The following is a 20,361-nucleotide window of genomic DNA, read 5'->3' on the forward strand; positions in this document are numbered from 1 at the left end:
CCCCAGGAATCTATATAGGTTGCCCAAATTTAGGAATGGATCCCAGATCTGTGGGCAGATTAATTACTAAGGCACCCTTTTACTAAGGTCCAGCAGGCGTACTATGTGCTAAAAGAGCACTAATGCGGGACACGCTGAAGCATTCCTCAGTAGTGTTCTGTTTAGAGTGCACTAATTCTGCGCTGCAAAATATTTTCCCCTTCTCTGGGGGGTGGAGAGTAGGTGTGTCTGCACTAATTGGGTATATTACCTGTGCTACCCGACTAGCACGGGAGCAGCGCAGGAGCCCTTACCGCCTCCTATATAGGTGGTGGTAAGGGCTCCCAGTGGTATTGGCTACGTTCTAATGGGAAAATTAGCACGTGGTCATTACAAAAAATCCCACGAAAGCAACCGTTTTACTGCTGCACTAAAAGTGGCTGCAGGGCATGGGAAAACCCTGCTCTGACAGCAGCGCCGGCCACTTTTTAGCATGGCTTAGTAAAAGGACCCTTAATGAGCCGTTAACAATCAATGATGTCAATTAGCATTCATTTGGGTGTTCCCACGGTCTGCCCTGCGCATTATTCTATAAAATACACGCCTAAATTTTATAGTGCACAACTCAATAGGGGGCATGGCCATGACAGGGTGTTCCCAGAGATTGAGATTGATGTAATAGAATAGGGCTATTTACACACCTGGCCTGCTGCCATAGGTTGTGTTCCAGCAGGCGGAAGTGCGACACCCAAAGTTAGGCACAAGATCATAAGTACATAAGTATTTCCCATTCTGGGACAGAACGAAGGTTCATCAAGCCCAACATCCTGTTTCTAACAGTGGCCAATCCAGGTCAATGTACCTGGCAAGATCCCAAAAAAGTACAATACGTTTTATGCTACTTATCCTAGAAATAAGCAGTAGATTTTCCCCAAGTCTATTTTAATAATGGTCTATGGACTTTTCCTTTAGGAAGTCATCCAAACCTTTTTTAAACCCTGCTAAGCTAACTGCATTTACTACTTTCTCTGTGCTAAATTAGTATTTGTAAAGGCCTCTGCTGAATACTAGTTAACACGGATCTTCCTGGCGCCTAATTGTGGGTGCCATTTATAGAATTTCTCTCTTAATGTGTGAAGGGCAAGAAGGCATCTATTGGTAGCCTAGTTTACAAAAACACATAGGGGTCTATGTGTCCTTATAAAATACTAGCACAAATCCTGAACAAATCCTGAAGAAATGAATTAATTTGTTTGAGAGCAGGTGTAAATGAATACACGTATATGTGTGATCACACTTCTTTTATAAATGTGTAAATTGTGACTCTGCCTGCGCTTTGCCCAAGCTCCATCCCAGAACACGCCTAAACCAAGTCATGTACAGGGCAATTTTATAAGAGGCGTCTTGTGCATTTATACATCCATGGAGTAGTTTTAACTACCAAAAGTAAGAGCAGAATTATCACCCCTGAAACAGTGATGCAACAAAACAGGAATTCACAGTCTTGACAGTTTAGGGGCAGAAAACACGCTCTTATGTATTTAAGATGTCAGTTTTCTATACACATAGCTTCCAACTACAATAAATAGTTGATGTATAGGATACGGAATGATAAATATTTTAGATATATCTTTTGAAGATGAAACAACAAAATACACAGGGGTCAATATTCAGGCCATGGTGGTAAATGTCTGACCCAACTCTGCATATTCAATGCTAGGGTATATATCTGGGTGTCTGTGCTAACCTGGAAGTTAATCATGCACTGCCTGATATTCAGACTGGTGACAGTTAACTCACCACATAAAGTTAGGGCACTTGTTTTGCTGTCCTAACTTATGCTTACTTAGCCAGTTAGCAGACTGAAAATTACTGATAACTGGCTAAGTTGCTGCTCTGTCTTAAATCTGTCCCCGTCCCTAACCTAGTCAGTTAGAGATGGCTGTTTAGCACTGATCGATTAAGTGCTGCTGATTTTTTGTGGCTGGTTTTCACAATGGGGTTTTATCAGACAGGAGCTTGTCTGGTTAAATCCTTTGGATATCGCAGCATTGTGGGATAGGTTTATATTCAAGTATATATGGTATATGTGTGCACATAAATGCCTTAATTTCAGCTATGTGCTATTGTGTAAGATGGCACCTAAGTACAATGGGCCTCATATTCAGTTTGCGGGAGGCAACCCGCATATTTGCTGTGATAGGCACTGACCCTGGATATTCAATGCCGGGCTGTTTCTGGAGACCAGCATTAAATATATGGGTTTTTTTGGGCATCTTAAACGTAACCGGCTAAGGAACCCTTACCACGTGCTAATCTGGAGCTACCGCATACCCAACGTTGGCGCCGGCAGTAGTTCCAGCCCGAGTGCGCACCTTTTCCCATTTTGTGGAAAATAGGGCTGTATTTTTTAGCATGGTAGTAATTAGGCAGCGCTGTGCACTACCTGGTTACCACGGGTTTAGTACTGGAGCCCTTACCACCACCTCAACGGGTGGCAGTAAGTGCTCCCCCTCGCATAGCTGCGCGGTAAGACCAATCTTACCGCATGACCATGGCTATTTTCTGCCTTTTTTACTCACTGCGATAAAAACAGCTGCAGCACATGGCAAAAAACATTCCCCACCACTAGCGCAGGGCCCTTTTTACTGCAGCTTGTGTCCACAACTCAAATCTTATCATAATAGGAGATATTAACCTGCACCTTGAAGATCACAACTCAACAAGTACCCAAGAATGCGAAGAATTCCTACAACTATGGGATCTTCATAGAACAAACACGCAGCCAAATCACATCAAAGGACACACACTAGACATTGTCACACACAAATCCAATCCCAACTCAAACATTACACTTACAGACACAAAATGGATACCTGCACCATGGTCCAACCACTATAAAGCAAACATCTCCCTCCAATGGCGAACAAAAGATTCACCAAATAAAATCAAAAAACCTATACCACGAGAGGAAAAATAGACCCACTAACATTCTGGCAACAGATCTACTACGATGAATGGATAACAAAAACAGATTCAATCCAATTCCTCTTAGAATGGGATGACAGATTGCTCCAATCCAAACCAGAACCTCACACAGAAAGAATTCAATACCATGGTTCAACGAAGAGCTGAAAAAACTAAAAACACAAGTTAGAAGACTGGAACGCGCATGGAATAAAAAGAAAGACGACCCCACACTTAACGCCTGGAAACAACTCCAAAGAAAATATAAATACACCATAAGACAAACTAAAAGATTATATTACAAAACTGTAATTGGACCAAACTACAAGGACACACATAAACTTTTCCAACTCGTGAATACACTAATAGACACTACTCCAGTCACAACCAATAACAAAGACACACCAGGAGCAGATAATCTCGCAAAATACTTCAACGAGAAAATTGTACAATTGCGACTCAAAATACCTGCCAGCACTATCGACTATGCTGAACTCCTTGAATGTCTTGACCCAGACCCTGGCAGTTACCCAGCAGACAGAATCTGGACCCAATTCGAGACATTATCAGAGGATATCATCTCCCAAACACTCAAAAAATTTGCCAAATCCCATTGCAAACTGGACATTTGTCCAAACAATCTCATGTCATCCGCTCCTCAACAATTTATAACAGACATAACGAATCACCTGAATTATATGTTACAAAATGGACTCTTCCCAAAGGAGAAAGGAAACATTCTACTCACCCCCATACCCAAAGACACAAAGAAAAGCGCAAGTGAAATAACCAACTACAGACCAGTAGCATCTATTCCCTTAATAACCAAATTAATGGAAGGACTAGTGACCAAACAACTCACAAACTATTTATATAAATTCTCAATACTCCACGATTCCCAGTCAGGATTTCGGTCTAACCATAGTACTGAAACAGTACTAGTCACTCTCATGACCAAATTCAAACAAATAATTGCATCAGGAAAAAATGTACTACTTCTACAATTTGACATGTCAAGTGCTTTTGATATGGTCGATCACGGAATACTACTACATATCCTTGAGTACTTCGGAATTGGTGGAAACGTCCTCAATTGGTTTAAGGGATTCCTAACCACACGATCATACCAAGAGACATTTAACTCGACTACTTCAGCCGCATGGATACCAGAATGCGGAATCCCACAGGAATCCCCCCTCTCACCAACACTATTCAACTTAATGATAACCTTGGCCAAACTATTATCAAACCAAAACATCAACCCATACATATACGCAGATGGAACCAAGAAGATGTTCCAATCCATGTGGAAATTAAAAAGAGTTAGACCTTTCTTCCCAAGGACTGTCTTCAGAAACCTGGTACAATCAATGGTGCTCAGTCATCTAGACTACTGCAATGCACTCTATGCCGGCTGTAAAGAGCAAATAATCAAAAAACGTCAGACAGCCCAGAACAGTGCTGCTAGACTCATATTCGGTAAGTGCTAAACCCTTACGAGAAAAACTACACTGGCTCCCACTCAAAGAACGAATCACGTTCAAAATATGCTCCCTAGTTCACAAAATCATTCATGGAGATGCACCAGCAAACATGTCAGACCTGATAGACTTACCACCCAGGAATGCGAAAAGATCATCACTCTCATTCCTTAATCTGCACTTTCCTAACTGCAAAGGTCTGAAATACAAACTAACGCACGCGTCAAACTTCACCTACTTGAGTACACAGATATGGAACGCATTGCCGCGTAACTTAAAAATGACTTACGAACTAATAAACTTCCGCAAACTATTGAAGACCCATCTCTTCAACAAGGCATAACACAAAGATCTACCAATGTGAATATACATAACTCCTCCACATATGTTCAGAACTATCTCAAAATATCTGCTTGTTCACTATTATCGTGCTTTATCTTTTTCACATTCCCAAGATCCCTCTGTAACACTAATTTTATATATTCTAATATATGACCACTATTCATGAATATTGTAAGCCACATTGAGCCTGCAAAGAGGTGGGAAAATGTGGGATACAAATGCAATAAATAAAAAAAGGACCCCTATGTGAATATTCAGCGCTGGCCAATTAAATTTATAGTGGACAAAGATAGGACTGCTATTTAGGCAGTCCGATTTGGCTGCTAAACTTAGCTGGCCAGCGCTTGAATATTTGTGGATAACTGGCTAAATCGAGCGATATAGCTGGTTAGTCACTGTATGCTAACCACAGATTCAGTGGAGATAACCAGCTATCTCTATCTAAATATTAGCAGTTAGCTGGCTAAGTGCTATTTAACCAGGTGCCATTTCTGGTCATTTAAATAGTGCTGAATATCGGCCAGAATGTGTTGTGACTGCATTTTAGGGTGTGTAAACAGTTTATGCTGGGGTTAAGTGGGAGAGAACAAATTTTTTATGCTATTTTAATTTTAACTCGCCTTGGGCTTATTTGGTAAGGTGTGGTATCAAATATAGTAAAGTGTTTAGTTTGAAGGTGACTGTACAAAGGGATGAGTCCTGATGGAGTGTGGACAGGGTGCACAGTTACATGTGTAAATTATATACTACTATAATTTACATGTGTTTAGCAATCTAGCTGCAAGCATTTATACCAGCTCTATGGCTATACAAGTGGTTCTGCCTAAATTTATATGCGCATATTTGCGCTGGTACACTGATATTCTATAAAGGAAAGATGCATCTACTTTCCTTTATAGAATAGATTCCAGGTAGGTTCCTTTATAAAATTGCTCTCAAAGGGATCATTTTACTAAAGGTTAGAATGCCTTAAACCTTCTGCTTTCAATTTATGTTCAGTCCAATGAAGTAGAGAAGGGATGTAGATCAACCAAAAACAAGTAGGACTCCAGAGGTAGGTAGATAAAAGGTCTTTATTGCCAGAGAACAAGTAGGATGGACTGGACACGGTCCCATGTTTTGGCAACAGAATGCCTGCTTCAGGAGTCTTAAGTGTCTGTAGTATACTGTCTCATAATCTTTCCACAGAAAGGATATAATACAAAACCTACTGATACAACAGTTAATCCTTATCAGTAGAAAAAACGCCAAGGTATCACTGCTAAATGCGCGGGCATTATCTACTTACTTCTGGAGTCCTACTTGTTTTTGATTAACCTACATCCCTTCCCTACTTCGTTGGACTGTATCTCTGTAGGGGATCCTCCCTTGTTCTTCAGGCATTCAATTTATATTCTTTATCTCTGCCATATATTCGGTGAGAAGAGAATGATAGTGCAAAGATGATATGGATGCATTCTCTTAAAATGCAACTTACAAGTTTCTATCCATAGGCTTTGAAAAAATGGTACGAAAAAAATGCTAATATATCCCATGCTGAAATGAACTTGAACATCCAAAAATGTAATCCTAGCTATGTGATATTTTGCCTCAGATTTAATGGTAGGATTGCATGCATTTAATTATTGCACAAATTGTTCTAAAACTGCAGATGGCCTGTACCATAAAAAAAAATATATAAAATGCCACCAGCACTTTATGCGCACAAAAAAAACTGAGATTGATAGATCCACTTTTCTTCAAAGGCAGCCATACACAAATTGGCCACCATAGGAGCAAAAACAGCAGCCATTGCAACCCTAAATATCTGTTGATAAAATTTACTGCTGAACAAGAAATAATTCTGCCCATAGAAATCTCATTTAATTTAACCAAAAATTCATCAGGCACTAATTGAGGATGAGGTTGTTGATCCAGAATATCTCTGATACCTATATAGCTTCAAACTGTGGGATACTTGTATATAGGAAGCACATGCCCAAGGACACCAAAAGCAAAGAAAATCAGCAAAATTAGGTATTTCTATTATCTATAACAGGCTTGTCCAAGCTACGGACTGAGGGCCAGAATCCAGCCCACCAAGTGCTTTTTTCTGGCCCTCGGAAGCTTGGCAATTCTTGTGATGCTTACAGCAGGATTTCTGCTTTCCCACCATAACTCAGCTCTCTGTAAGCTTGAGCCATATGGTGCTGGAAGTTCTGATTGGTCTTGCAGTTTCAAGTCTCATGAGACCAACCTAAACTTCCAGCACCACATGGCCCAAACTTTTTAAAAAAAGGTTCCAGAGGAGATCTGGGAAATTATAGACCGGTGAGTTTGACATCTGTGCTGGGCAAAATGGTAGAGACTATTATAAAGAACAAAATTACAGAACATATTGAAAAGCATGGATTAATGAGACAAAGCCAACATGGATTTAGTGAAGGGAAATCTTGCCTCACCAATCTACTACATTTCTTTGAAGGGGTGAACAAACACGTGGATAAAGGTGAGCCGGTTGATATTGTGTATCTGGAATTTCAGAAGGCGTTTGACAAAGTACCTCATAAAAAACTCCAGAGGAAATTGGAGAGTCATGGGATAGGACAGGGGTAGGCAACTCCGGTCCTCAAGAGCCACAGGCAGGTCAGGTTTTCAGGATATCCACAATGAATATGCAGGAGATAGATTTGCATACCATGGAGGCAGTGCTTGCAAATCTATCTCCTGCATATTCATTGTGGATATCCTGAAAACCTGACCTGCCTGCGGCTCTTGAGGACCGGAGTTGCCTACCCCTGGGATAGGAGGTAGTGTTCTATTGTGGATTAAAAATTGGTTAAAAGATAGAAAACAGACAGTAGGGTTAAATGATCAGCATTCTCAATGGAGAGGGGTAGTTAGTGGGGTTTCCCAGGGGTCTGTGCTGGGACCTCTGCTTTTTAACATATTTATAAATGTCCTAGAGATGGGAGTAAGTAGTGAGGTAATTACATTTGCTGATGACACAAAGTTATTCAAAGTCGTTAAATCAAGGGAGGATTGTGAAAAATTACAAGAGGACCTCACGAGACTGGGAGACTGGGCGTCTAAATGGCAGATGACGTTTAATGTGAACAAGTGCAAAGTGATGCAGGTGGGAAAGAGGAACCCGAATTATAGCTACATCATGCAAGGTTCCACATTAGGAGTCACAGACCAAGAAAGGGATCTAGGTGTAGTCGTTGATGATACATTGAAACCTTCTGCTCAGTGTGCTGCTGTGGCTAAGAAAGCAAATAGAATGTTAGGTATTATTAGGAAAGGAATGGAAAACAACAATGAGGACATTATAATGCCTTTCTATTGACAAACTCAATTGTAGACCTTGTCAATATGCTTGCATTGTCTTTCCAAGAATGAATCCCTGGATGATACTATGTGATGACCGGGTAGATGTATTACATTCTTGTGATTTTAGGCAGTAAATAAAATATCTGCACTTTATTGTCGGGTTATCGCAGCAGCCCAGCAGTATTTCTCACCCCCAGTGTGTAGCTGGCGGTAATTGGACAGTGCCGCATGCTGCCCGGTTAGCGTGGGAGCCCTTACCACCACCTCAGTTGGTGGCGGTAAGGGCTCCCCCAGAAATGGCTTTTTGGCAAGTGCTTCACTTCTCGCATGGCCATTTCCTGAAAAAAAAGAGCAATGTACCTTTTACCTGCTACGGTAAAAGGGGGCCTCCGTGCGCATCAAAAACATGCGCTGAAGCCCTTTTTGCCTCAGTTTGGTAAAAGGAGCCCTCAGAGAATTAATTTGTTGTGCTATCCCATCAGATGGGTGACGTGGTTCCACATAAGTGTGAATATCAGATAACTGAAGATATGCCTCTTCCATATACAGTGCTTTGTCCGAAAGGACAACAGCTCCTCCTTTGTCAGCTGTACAATATCACTGTAGAATCATCAGAACTAAAGTCCTTAAGAGCCATCCTTTCCTCTGGTCAAATTGTTGTTAATCCAAAACAAAGTCGTTTCTAACTTTTCCACGTCTTTCAAAATAGAAACTTTAACAATCTATAATATTGGACCCGTGTGGAACGTTCCAGTACCACAGAGCAATCCAATTTTAGTGCATCTATCTTATCAAAATATCTTTGAAGCCGGACTTTGCTCATAAATCTTTCCAAATTTAGATGAAATTGAAACAGTGAAAATTACTAAATATGTAAGATAAACCTTTAGAATGCAAAGATAATTCTGCTGTAGTGAGACTGAGGGGCATTTTCGATATTTTGTCAAAAATGTCTCTAAGAAATGTATAGCTCACAGCCATAACTGAACCAGAAAAAAGTCTAAATTTCTGGTTTGATTATAGCATTGAGCTAGGCATTTTCATGCTCAACACCCCCATCTTTAAGTACCATTTTCAAAATAATAAGTCCCAGGGAAAAATGTAGAAAAACAAACCATAGGAACATCTATTTGGCAGCATTCCTAGTAAACTGTCCACATTGACATCCCATTACTGCAGAGGGACTGCCTAGTGGTCAGTGCAGTGGACATCATACAAAGGGACCCAGGTACAAATCCCACTGAAACCCCTCCATATTGTATGGTGAGTCTTCCAAGAACAGTGAAAACCTACTGTACCTAAAGGTCCACCACTACAATAGCGCCCACGCTTGCAGGTCACTTATATATTTAGGTGCAAGATGTATTTCTATGTTCCAGGAGGGCTTACATATTTGTACTGAAATGAAGGAGTTAAAGTGGGAATTGAACCTGGATCCCATTGTTCACAGTCTACTGCACTGACCACTAGTCTGTGCCATTCACTTGGTTGCTGTTTTGTTATGAATGGCCATAATATCTGGAGCTGTCATAGAGCCTGGTATCTACTGTCACTGTCACACCTTTGGGGGATGGGAGGGGTCAGTGACCACTGGATATTAAGAGGTCAAGCCTGAATCCCTTTACTGGTCAGCTGGTCAGGGCATCTTTTTCTGACTTAGACGTGATTGAAACAGGTCTAGATAAAAACTTACTTCTTTTTTTGCCTTAGACTTTTTTTCTGTTCCATTATTGATAAAAACATCCAGATTATATGCCCGCCCAAGTGCCACACTAGTCCTACTCAAAACACATGTCCAACATGCCCCCTTGCTATTGTCACGTTTTCCAAAGCAGGAACTAGGATCGTGAGCCCTTGGGCCACTGCCGAGAAGCGGCAGTGGCAGGCAAAACCACCCCATACAGGGATAAGACAGAACTCTGACAGGGACGGCTAGACTTCACCTGCACCTGGCCACCCTTCCCCAGGAGTTGAGCCCCTGGGTGCAGGTGGCCGGCAGGACTTGCCGGACAGGGCCGGAACAGGATACCAGCAGGATGCACACAGGGACTAGAATACACCGGGAGGCTAGGCAGAATACTAGACTAGGACTCTCAGACAGACAAGAGACAGAACTGAAAGCTGCAAGCAGCCACTGAAACAGGGAACAACCACAGATAGACAAGAGACAGAACTGAAAGCTGCAAGCAGCCACTGAAACAGGGAACAAACACTGATAGGCGACAGAATTGAAAGCTGCCAGGCAGCCACTGAACAAGAAACACAGCCAACCAAGAACTAGACAAAGACATACAACAAGAAACAAGACTGGGAAACAAGCAATACAGTACAAGAAGCTACACAAAGACTAAACTAGAATCAGGCAAGAATTACAGACTGTAAACTGGACTAGGCAGAAGTGCACAAGCACCCCAACATACCAGGGCCTTAGGCGATGCAAAGGCAAAGCAGAGAGTTTCCAAATGGCTAATAAGCCCAGCAGCAGCTGAGATTCAGATGCAGCAATCACCAGGCAGCTACGGGTGCTGTGCAGGCTCAAACAAGACAAGCAGGTCTGGCAGGCCGGAAGATCCGGACTGGACTGGGCTGAAGTCTGGAACAGGAAACAGCATACAGACAATCCAATGCAGCCACCAGATCTGTGGCCGCCAGAGGGCAAGAGGAACACAAACCAAAACACAGGCAGAAAGCATACTGAAGCATAGAGATGCTTAACACACACAGGTGCAGTATAGTGGAGTAATCAGAGCCATGCTGGAAGCAGCCAGCACACAGAGACAGAACTAACTCAGAAAGAACAGACAGAAGCCATCTCAGAAGCCGACCACCAGAAATAAGGTGAGCCTGAGAGGGGTCACGACCACAATCGTGACAGCTATTTGGGAGACCTCATTGAAAAAAGTCTCAATTCTGCTTTTTTTTGCAAATCACGATTTAGACATTTTGGTGAGAAAACCATCCATTTGCCGCTTTGTGCTGCTTTTGAGATGTTTTTCTTTTATTAAAAATAAGTGTCTACGGGTGGTTAAATTCACCACTGTTTATCTTGTCTCACTTGAGAGCAAGTCATTGGTTTGTATCCCTGTCCTCTCTTGCCTCTCACTTGTCCTGCCCCCCCCCCCCCGCATCGTCGCCTACTATCATTCTGCACCACATCATCTGACCCTTTTATCAGCTGTTATCACTTTTACTTGAACTGGCAGAGGATACATGAAAACAAGATTTTTCTTCCCACTAGTCCCATTCCCTGGATCTTTCCGCATCCATAGATAGAAATAGCCTTTTGTATAAGCATGTTGATTCCACTCTGGTCACCTTGCTGGGTAGACTGGATGGATCATGCAGGTCATCTGCTGACATTTATTATGTTACTGTGTACATTAGTGTGCTATGCACTAAGAAGGCAATTGTATAACTGAGTGCCAAAGTTAGGCCCTAAAATAAAACAGGTAGTGTGCGTGTTCTTTAATGGCAGTTGTGCACATAATATCCATTACAGAGTATTAGTTTACGTTGGTATGTCTTCCCTCCTTGGCTCATGGGTTGAATAGGATTACATTGCACTGGGGTTGAATAATTCTCATAGCCCCTCATTGGCTGCAGAGGCCATTGTATGCGGACCTGATGCGACGGCTGAAGAGGGGGTCCTCTGTCTTCTGCAGGTACATAGCCTACTGAAGCAAGGTCCAGTGTTCATGGAGGATCTTTGCCCCTTTAGTCTTAAAGCTTGGCCATTGGAAGAACTCAGCACAAAATGGCTATTCTGATTAGTTCATTGCTACCTTGCTTCAGGCTTGGAAATATTCTACATTCATGGTGTATATGAGTGTGTGGAAGATGTTCGTGGGATAGTGTTCTGAGAGTAGACTTCACTTCTGTGCTCAGATTGTGCACCTTCTGGTTTTTCTTCAGGCTGGCCTTCAGATTGGGATGGTGTTGGGTTCTCTAAAAGTTCAGGTTGCGGCTATGGCATATTTCTGGGGCTGACATAGAAGACGTCTCTTGAGGCTCACCCTGATATCGTTCTATTCTTGCAGTGAGTGGGCCACTTGTGGCTTCCCTTTTGTATGCCGTGTCCAGAGTGGAACCTTAATTTAGTCCTTTGTGCTCGTTAGAAGCCTCCTAGAGCCACTCTGGAAGGCTTCCTTGAAAGATCTTATGCTGAAGACAGCGGTCTTTGTGGCTGTTGCTTTGGCACATAGGGTTTCAGAACTTCAGGCTCTCTCTTGTCAGGATCCCTTTCATTGCTTTTTGGAGGCAAGGGTCTCCCTACACATGGTTCCTTCCTTTCTTCCAAAAGTTGTATCAGCATTTCATCTCAACCAATTTGTGGAGCTTCTGTCCTTTCACAGGGGGATGAAGAGGCACAGTATTCTTTCTTGAAGCATCACGATGTCCATATAGTCCTCATTAGATATCTGGAGCATCACGAATGAGTTTTGCAAATCGGACAGACTGTTTGTGCTTTATGGTAAACAGAGGCTTGGCCTCATGTCTTCCAAGCCCACAGTTGCCAGATGGTTGAAGGAGCCTATCACATCACCTTACATGCTTGCAGGATAGTAGGCTTCTCAGGCCTTGCGGGCTCATTCTACAAGATGTGCACAACATCCTGGGCGGATGCTACTGTATTGATCTCTGGCGTATATTTGCAAGACGGTGATGCGGTTGATGCTGCATAGAGGGTGGATATTGCGATGCGATCAGAAGACAGTTATGGGGCCTCGGTCTTCAGAACAGTGGCACCAGGATTCCACCCACTCTAGGGATTGCTTTTGAACATCCCATAGGTTCTGGCATAGTGGTAAGCTTCATAATGGAAGGAGAAATTAGGTCTTGCCTGAAAAATCTCTTTTCATTAGGCCTTCCCACTATTCCAGAGGCTCACCCAAGGTTTCTGAGATGTTTAGTTGGTGTGAAGTAATGGATCATATACCAACTGCCACCTTGCATGGTGTTTCCTGAGCATCTCTTGTTCTCTACAAGTTGTCCAGAGATGAGAGATGACTACACATGTTTGCTCATATGCTTAGTGTTAGGTTACTGAGTTGTTTAAGGTTGTTGTGTTTGTCCTTATTGCTTGTCTACGTAAATACTGAGGAGCTGGACTGGATGACAAGAGAAATATATCTCAGCTTTCAGTTCTTTATTTCCACCTGCTGGTTGATGGACACAATTATTCCACAGGTTCTGGAATAGTGAGAAGGTCTATTGGAAAGGAAATTATCAGGTAAGACCTACTTTCCCCAGCTTCCTTGAAGCAGAGTCATTGTTTATTGCTTAGAGTGTTGAGTGATAGCGGGCACTCCTTTCACACAGGGTATGTGAATTCTGGCTCCATGGCTTCCCTAGCCAGCCAGAGAAATGGAAGTCCTGGGCCAGGAATTGAATCATGGTTCTTGGCATGACAGCATGCGGCACTGCAACTGAGGCACAGGCTAGCCCCTCAAACATCTTTTGTTCATTGTAGTAATTCTTATTTTGTCAATAATAATTTCGTTCAGGGGTTACCACTAATAGTCTTGGCTACTACAACTGGAAGCCTTAACTTTATTTATTTTTAAGTAAGAACATATTGACTTCATTTTACACAACAATGAACATTATAATTAATGGTGCATGGCTGGCTATATGCACTGATTTACATTATTAACCACATTTCGACCTCAGAACTTCTCCTGTTGACCAGCATGCTATGCTTACCAACTTTCTTGTAAGTTCCAGTAAAATTACAGTTTTTCCAGATCATCTTGGAATTGCTGAGATGAGTGGAATTCAATAAAAAGCATATTTCCTAAGGTCTGGCACAGGCTGATCTTTCTACGATGGTGAGAGTTTTTAAGAAACCACTGAATCTTATTTGTGGTGTTGGAGGAATAAAGATATCTATTAATGTTAGAGTACTTGGGAAAGACAGGAACTATTCACAAGGGGACAGTGAGCATACAGGCAAAGTGTGGGTTTTCCTAGCTACTTTGAGATGAGAAAAGAAAACCCTATTTTTTCAGCTATGTCAGACAGGATTAGGATTGGGTTGAGTTAAAAAAAAAAAAACCAAGAAAAAAAGATTGCACATTATACTGTTGTAAATCTGAGAATTGCAGTATATAAAAGAACCATTATATACCATGTTGGATTTTTCTTTCTTACATTATTAGGAAAAAGTTTTAAATGATGATTTTCTTAATATAAGAGATACATGTATGTTTTAATCTTTTCTAAGCTATGCATAATAGAGAGAGTTTTGAGTAGAAGCATCTCAAGAAGAAATGCATGTTGTCCATTTATAGAGCAATCATTCTGTTAACATAATTTTAACAAAATCCAGAAATTATCCTATGATCTGTTTTAAGTATATACACAAAGATGCTCATCTAGTACATTTATTGCTAACTCAGAGTCCCATCCAACGAGGACATAGATGTTTAGATGTTTGAGCATCGGCCTTACTAATTTTGGTAGTTGTGTGGGTTGTTGCAAAGCTTGATGCAGTGAATTGCCATGAATCTGTTTTACAATCTGAAGCAAGCTAAAATAACAAGTTAGTTTTGTAAAATGCGGTATATTGTTAATCAACATTTGGACTTCCAGCACAATTGGAAACCAGGGGTGGGATTTACCACCATCACCCATAGCTCACAGCTACCTGGGGATCCCTTCCCCCTCATTATATGCTCCCTCTGAAATAATCTACACCAGTCATTGAAAGAACAGTCCTTGACTAACTTAGCTGTTAATCAGGACCAGTCCAGACTAGTACCTAGTTGGGAAACCACCAGAGAAGAGCAGGTCTGGTGGTCTACTGAAGGCAGTGACAGACCTCTGTAGTGTTGCATCAAGAACAGTTCACGTTGCTGACGCCATAATCACTCAACACTCAGAAATGAGCAGAAAGAGGATTGGAAAACAAACAAGTTACCAGCAGGCAAAGAATAGATCGTGTCTTCATACAAAAACAAAATCATTTCTGTAGGTCTCATAAAAATAAATTTGCATTACTCTACACCCAAAATAGTTATGTGCATGTTTTTTTTTACTTCAATGCTGATAATGAGTAATGCATAATAATGGACCATTTTGAATGTTGATTCATTTCTATATTAATGTGTAGATAGGCCTTCTATATTATTGAGGGTAATTTTATAACAGGGTGACTAGGCAGGAAAGACACACAGGTGTGTCTGTTGCACTTGTTTTATAATGTAGCATAGGCACCCATGTGTTTTTATAAAATTATTCCAGAGAGCGCAGGCACAAATATTTATATATATATGGAAAGTAGCCTGGGTTAGGACGGCAAATAGGCACCTATTTTTAAGCCCTATTTTGTAGGCACTTGTGTGTCTTTATAAAATTACCCCACAAAGCAGCCATATTTACTCCAGCTTTGGAGTAAATTCACAAGCATTTAACTTTCAAAAAGGAGATTATGATAAAATGAGATAAATGGTGAAAAAAAAACTTAGAGGAGCAGCTGTGAAGATCAAAAATTTACATCAGGCGTGGATGCTGTTCAAAAATACCATCTTGGAAGCCCAGGCCAAATATATACCATGTATTAAAAAAGGAGGAAGGAAGGCCAAATGACAGCCAGCATGGTTAAAAAGTGAGGTGAAGGAAGCTATTAGAGCTAAATGAAAATCCTTCAGAAAATGGAAGAAGGATCTGACTGAAAATAATAAGAAACAGCATAAGGAATGGCAAGTCAAATACAAAGCGCTGATAAGGAAGGCAAAGAGGGTTGGTAAAGTTTTTTTTTTAGGTATATTAAAAGCAAGAAACAGGCATAAGAATCAGTTGGACCATTAGATAACTGAGGGAAGACAAAGCCATAGTGGAGAGATTAAATGAATTCTTTGCTTCGGTCTTCACCAAGGAAGATTTGGGAGAGATACCGATGCCAGAAACAATATTCAAAGCTGACGAATTACAGAAACTGAATGAAATCTCTATGAACCTGGAAGATGAAATGATGCAATTTGACAAATTGAAGAGCATCAAATCACCTGGACCAGATGGTATTCATCCCAGAGTACTGATAGAATTGAAAAATGAACTTGTAGAGCTATTGTTAGTAATATATAATTTATCTTTAAAATCAAGCATGGTACTGGAAGATTGGAGGGTGGTCAATGTAACGCCGATTTTTTAAAAAAGGTTCCAGAGGTGATCCAGGAAATTACAGACCGGTGAGTCTGACATCGGTGCCAGGCAAAATGGTAGAGACTATTATAAAGAACAAAATTACAGAACATATTCAAAAGCATGGATTAATGAGACAAAGCCAACATGGATTTAGTGAAGGGAAATCTTGCCTCACCAATCTACTACCTATCTTTGAAGGGGTGAACAAACATGTGAATAAAGGTGAGCTGGTCGATATTGTGTATCTGGATTTTCAAAAGGCATTTAACAAAGTACCTCATAAAGATTCCAGAGGAAATTAGAGAGTCATGGGATAGGAAGTAGTGTTCTATTGTGGATTAAAACTGGTTAAAAAATAGAAAACAGAAAGTAGGGTTAAATGGTCAGTATTCTCAATGGAGAATGTTAGATAGTGGGGTTCCCCAGAGTTCTGTGCTGGGACCATTGCTTTTTAACATATTTATAAATGATCTAGAGATGAGTAACTAGTGAGGTAAATAATTTGAAGATGACACAAAGTTATTCGAAGTTGTTAAATCGCAAGAGGATTGTAAAAAATTTACAAGAGGACCTTGGGAGACTGGTCATCCAAATGGCAGATGACATTTAATCCTCAGAAGCTTAGCCGAAATTGGGAGGTGGAGCTGGTGTTTGGGTGGTGGGGCTAGTTCTGGGCAAGACTTCTAAGGTCTGTGTCCTGAAAATGGAGCTAGTTCTGGGCAAGACTTCTTCGGTCTGTGTCCTGAAAATGGCAGATACAAATCAAGGTAAGGTATACACAAGAAGTAGCACATATGAGTTTATCTTATTGGGCAGACTAGATGGACCGTGCAGGTCTTTTTCTGCCGTCATCTACTATGTTACTATGTAATGTGAGCAAGTGCAAAGTGATGCATGTGGGAAAGAGGAACCCGAACTATAGCTAAGTAATGCAAGGTTCCACATTAGGAGTCACCAACCAGGAAAGGGATGTAGGTGTCATCGTAGATGATACGTTGAAACCCTATGCGTCAGCTAAGAAAGCAAATAGAATGTTAGTTATTATTAGGAAAGGAATGGAAAACAAAAATGAGGACATTATAATGCTTTTTTATCGCTCCATAGTGTGACCGCACCTTGAATATTGTGTGCAATTCTGGTCACCACATCTCAAAAAAGATATAGTGGAATTAGAAAAAAGGTACAGAGAAGGGCGACAAAAATGATAAAGGGGGTGGGATGACTTCCCTATGAGGAAAGGCTAAAGTGGCTAGGGCTCTTCAGCTTGGAGAAGAGACGGCTGAGTGGAGATATGATAGTGGTCTATAAAATAATGAGTGGAATGGAATGGGTAAACGTGAATCGCTTGTTTACTCTTCCAAAAGTACTAGGACTAGGGGGCACATAATGAAGCTACAAAGTAATAAATTTAAAATGAATCAGAGAAAATATTTCTTCAATAATCTTGTAATTAAACTCTGGAATTTGTTGCCAGAGAATGTAGTACAAGCAGCGGGGTTTAAAAAAGGTTTGGATAGCTTTCTAAAACAAAAATCCATAAGCCATTATTAAAATGACTTGCTGAAAATCCACTGCTTATCGCTAGCATAAGCAGCATAAAATGTATTATACTCTTTTGGGATCTTGCCAGGTACTTGTGACCTGGATTGGCCACTGTTGGAAACAGGATGCTGGCTTGATGGACCTTTGGTCTGTCCCAATATGGTAACACTTATGTACTTATGAAATGATGGTGCTCAGGAGTTGATGTAAACGTAAGTAGCTGAAGTATGTGCTAAGTGTGTATATTTTTACCTATATACATACTTCGTAACTACACCTGTGCTGTACCTAAACTACGCCACTGAACACTCCTACACTCAAGGGCCTATGGGGTAATTCAATAAAGGACTTTGCATAATTATGCAAATATATACTCATAAGAGACCGCTTATAGTATTGCCCCTTCTGTATAGCACTATAGAAAATATATATGTGATTGGTGAAAATATACATGAGAAGAAACTATTTTGCAAACACACATGTTGAAGAAAGTGCTTCATCACTTGAGGCTTTGCATATATATGTAAGTTGTGTTTACATGTGTAAGCTCTGCTTTTTTCTTTTTCTTTTGCTACTTTTACATATGCCAGAAACTTGAGTGACTTTGGCCCACTGTGACGAAGACGTTTCAGACCATTGGCTATGGATGTAGCGATAAAGTGTTTACTGGATAAAATACTGTTTTAAAAAAGGTTAACACATATAACGCTATGACAAGTCAATGGTCAAAAACTGTTAACTGGATATCAACCTTTACACTCTAGTCAGCAAAACTTACTAGAATGTCCATCAGTGAAATTGGTTCATAAAGTCTGTACTCTCACGAGCTGAAAACTTATGGTCACTGGCTGCAACTTTTATATTCAGTTTGCTATCCAGATAGTGAGCAAATCTGAATATCCGGGTGAAGTAGCAAGACTCATTATAGTCCTGATAGTAGCAATATCCAAACCACTTTAATGGCAGTTTTTCTGTCCTAACTTTATCCATTTAGCTATCCAGATAGTAATCTCCTGATTAACTGACAACTCCACCCTTCAATTATCCAGATAGTGCTGAGGTGATTAGTAAGGATATTCAATGGCACTATCTGGGTATCAGTGAAAGTTATCTGTTACCCTTTATAGAAGGGTGCTTACAATATAATCATAGTGATGTTTTGGTGGTATTAGAGTTTTATTAGATTTTAGTTCTTGTTTTGTAAATAATGTATTGTTTTTATGTTATTATTTTTTTCTAATTTGATGTTTACTTTTGTACTTTGCCTAGCTTACTCCCTTGGGTAATCTGATTTACTGTTTGGCTCATTTTATGTGCTTTATGATTGTAAGCTGCCTTGATACTGTTTTTTTATATACAATTTTCTCCAATAAAAATGATTTGAACATAAAAAATATAGTATAGAAATTGGTTAAAATAAGCTAAATGAAACTGGTATAGGTAAGGCAGTTATAAAAGAATAAATGAAATATGCCCCCTTTAAATCGGTGTAAATTGCACCTAGTCCTTCTGGAATTGCCTCCTAGATCTAGGCAAATGAATAGCTTCTAAATTTAGATGAAATGCCATCTGAAGGAAGATGTCTAACTTACAAGCCTCACTTAAATTCTTAAATTTAGGCACTCAGCTTTTGTGTTTCAACCTTAAACTGTAAGTATTGGCTTCATAATTAACTAAATGTTTGGAGCCAGAATTTTTGTGGAAAGACAGCTCAGCTTGTTAGGTGATTTCCTAGATTGATTTTGTGTTTGTTATACGTCTGGTGGATTTTGTGTGGTACTAGATTGTGTTCTGTAATTGTTATTTTTTTCTTGTAAGACTCATTTGAAGACAATAATTCTCTTCCCTTTCGTCTGTTTGTCTGGCTTTCTCTGTAGGGCAGCAGCAGTTCTGACTCTGTGGATGGGCGGAGTGGAGACCATACCAGTAAAAGCTATGATGCCGTTGTTTTTGACGTATTGAAAGTGACTCCCGAGGAGTTTGCTGTAAGTCAGAAAATTGTCCATAATATGCTGGGTGATAGAATAACCTATATCAGACAAGTAAAACACAAAAGAAAAAATTGAATGTGTAACTACTACTACTTAACATTTCTAGAGCGCTACTAGGGTTATGCAGCGCTGTACAAAATAAACAAAAAAGGACAGTCCCTGCTCAAAGGAGCTTACAATCTAAAGAACGTGTAACTCTGAACATTTTTGTACTGAAAATGCACTGCATCAAGGTAATGCTTACAAGCTGTAAGAAAATGATCTCCCACTTCATTAGGGAAATTATTACTTCACAAATTGACTTGGATTATGAAGCTGAACAGATCCAAGAATGAGAATCCAGGAGCTAGAAAAGAGGGAGAACACCAAATAGGAAAATGCTCTGTGGGGCATGGCTAGCTTATCTCTATTACCCAGGACATCCAGTCTGTTGATGCTCTTTAGACAGCATGGGAAACACTTACACAGTAAGGGGTGCTTTTACTAAGCTGCAGGTAAATGGCCCTGTGGACATGGTGGGGGCCCTTTTTCCCATGCGCCAGGGTGCTTTTAAAAAAATGTCTATGAAATAAGATCTCTTATTGTATGGCCATTCAGGACGG

At 40.5% G+C, this 20,361-nt stretch overlaps 1 protein-coding gene across 3 annotated transcripts in view; it reads left to right on the forward strand.

Moving 5' to 3' along the window:
* The window catches only part of RALGPS1 (Ral GEF with PH domain and SH3 binding motif 1), a 777,507-nt gene that overhangs the window by 153,943 nt on the left and 603,203 nt on the right, over positions 1-20,361 (forward strand). For all 3 annotated transcript variants that reach the window (XM_030207496.1, XM_030207498.1, XM_030207497.1), the window contains exon 4: positions 19,646-19,753. In XM_030207496.1, the coding sequence (XP_030063356.1) occupies positions 19,646-19,753 (108 nt within the window). The remainder of the gene's footprint in view (positions 1-19,645; positions 19,754-20,361) is intronic.

The sequence above is a fragment of the Microcaecilia unicolor genome, chromosome 6 (assembly GCF_901765095.1).
Source record: "Microcaecilia unicolor chromosome 6, aMicUni1.1, whole genome shotgun sequence".
Classification (NCBI taxonomy): domain Eukaryota; kingdom Metazoa; phylum Chordata; class Amphibia; order Gymnophiona; family Siphonopidae; genus Microcaecilia; species Microcaecilia unicolor.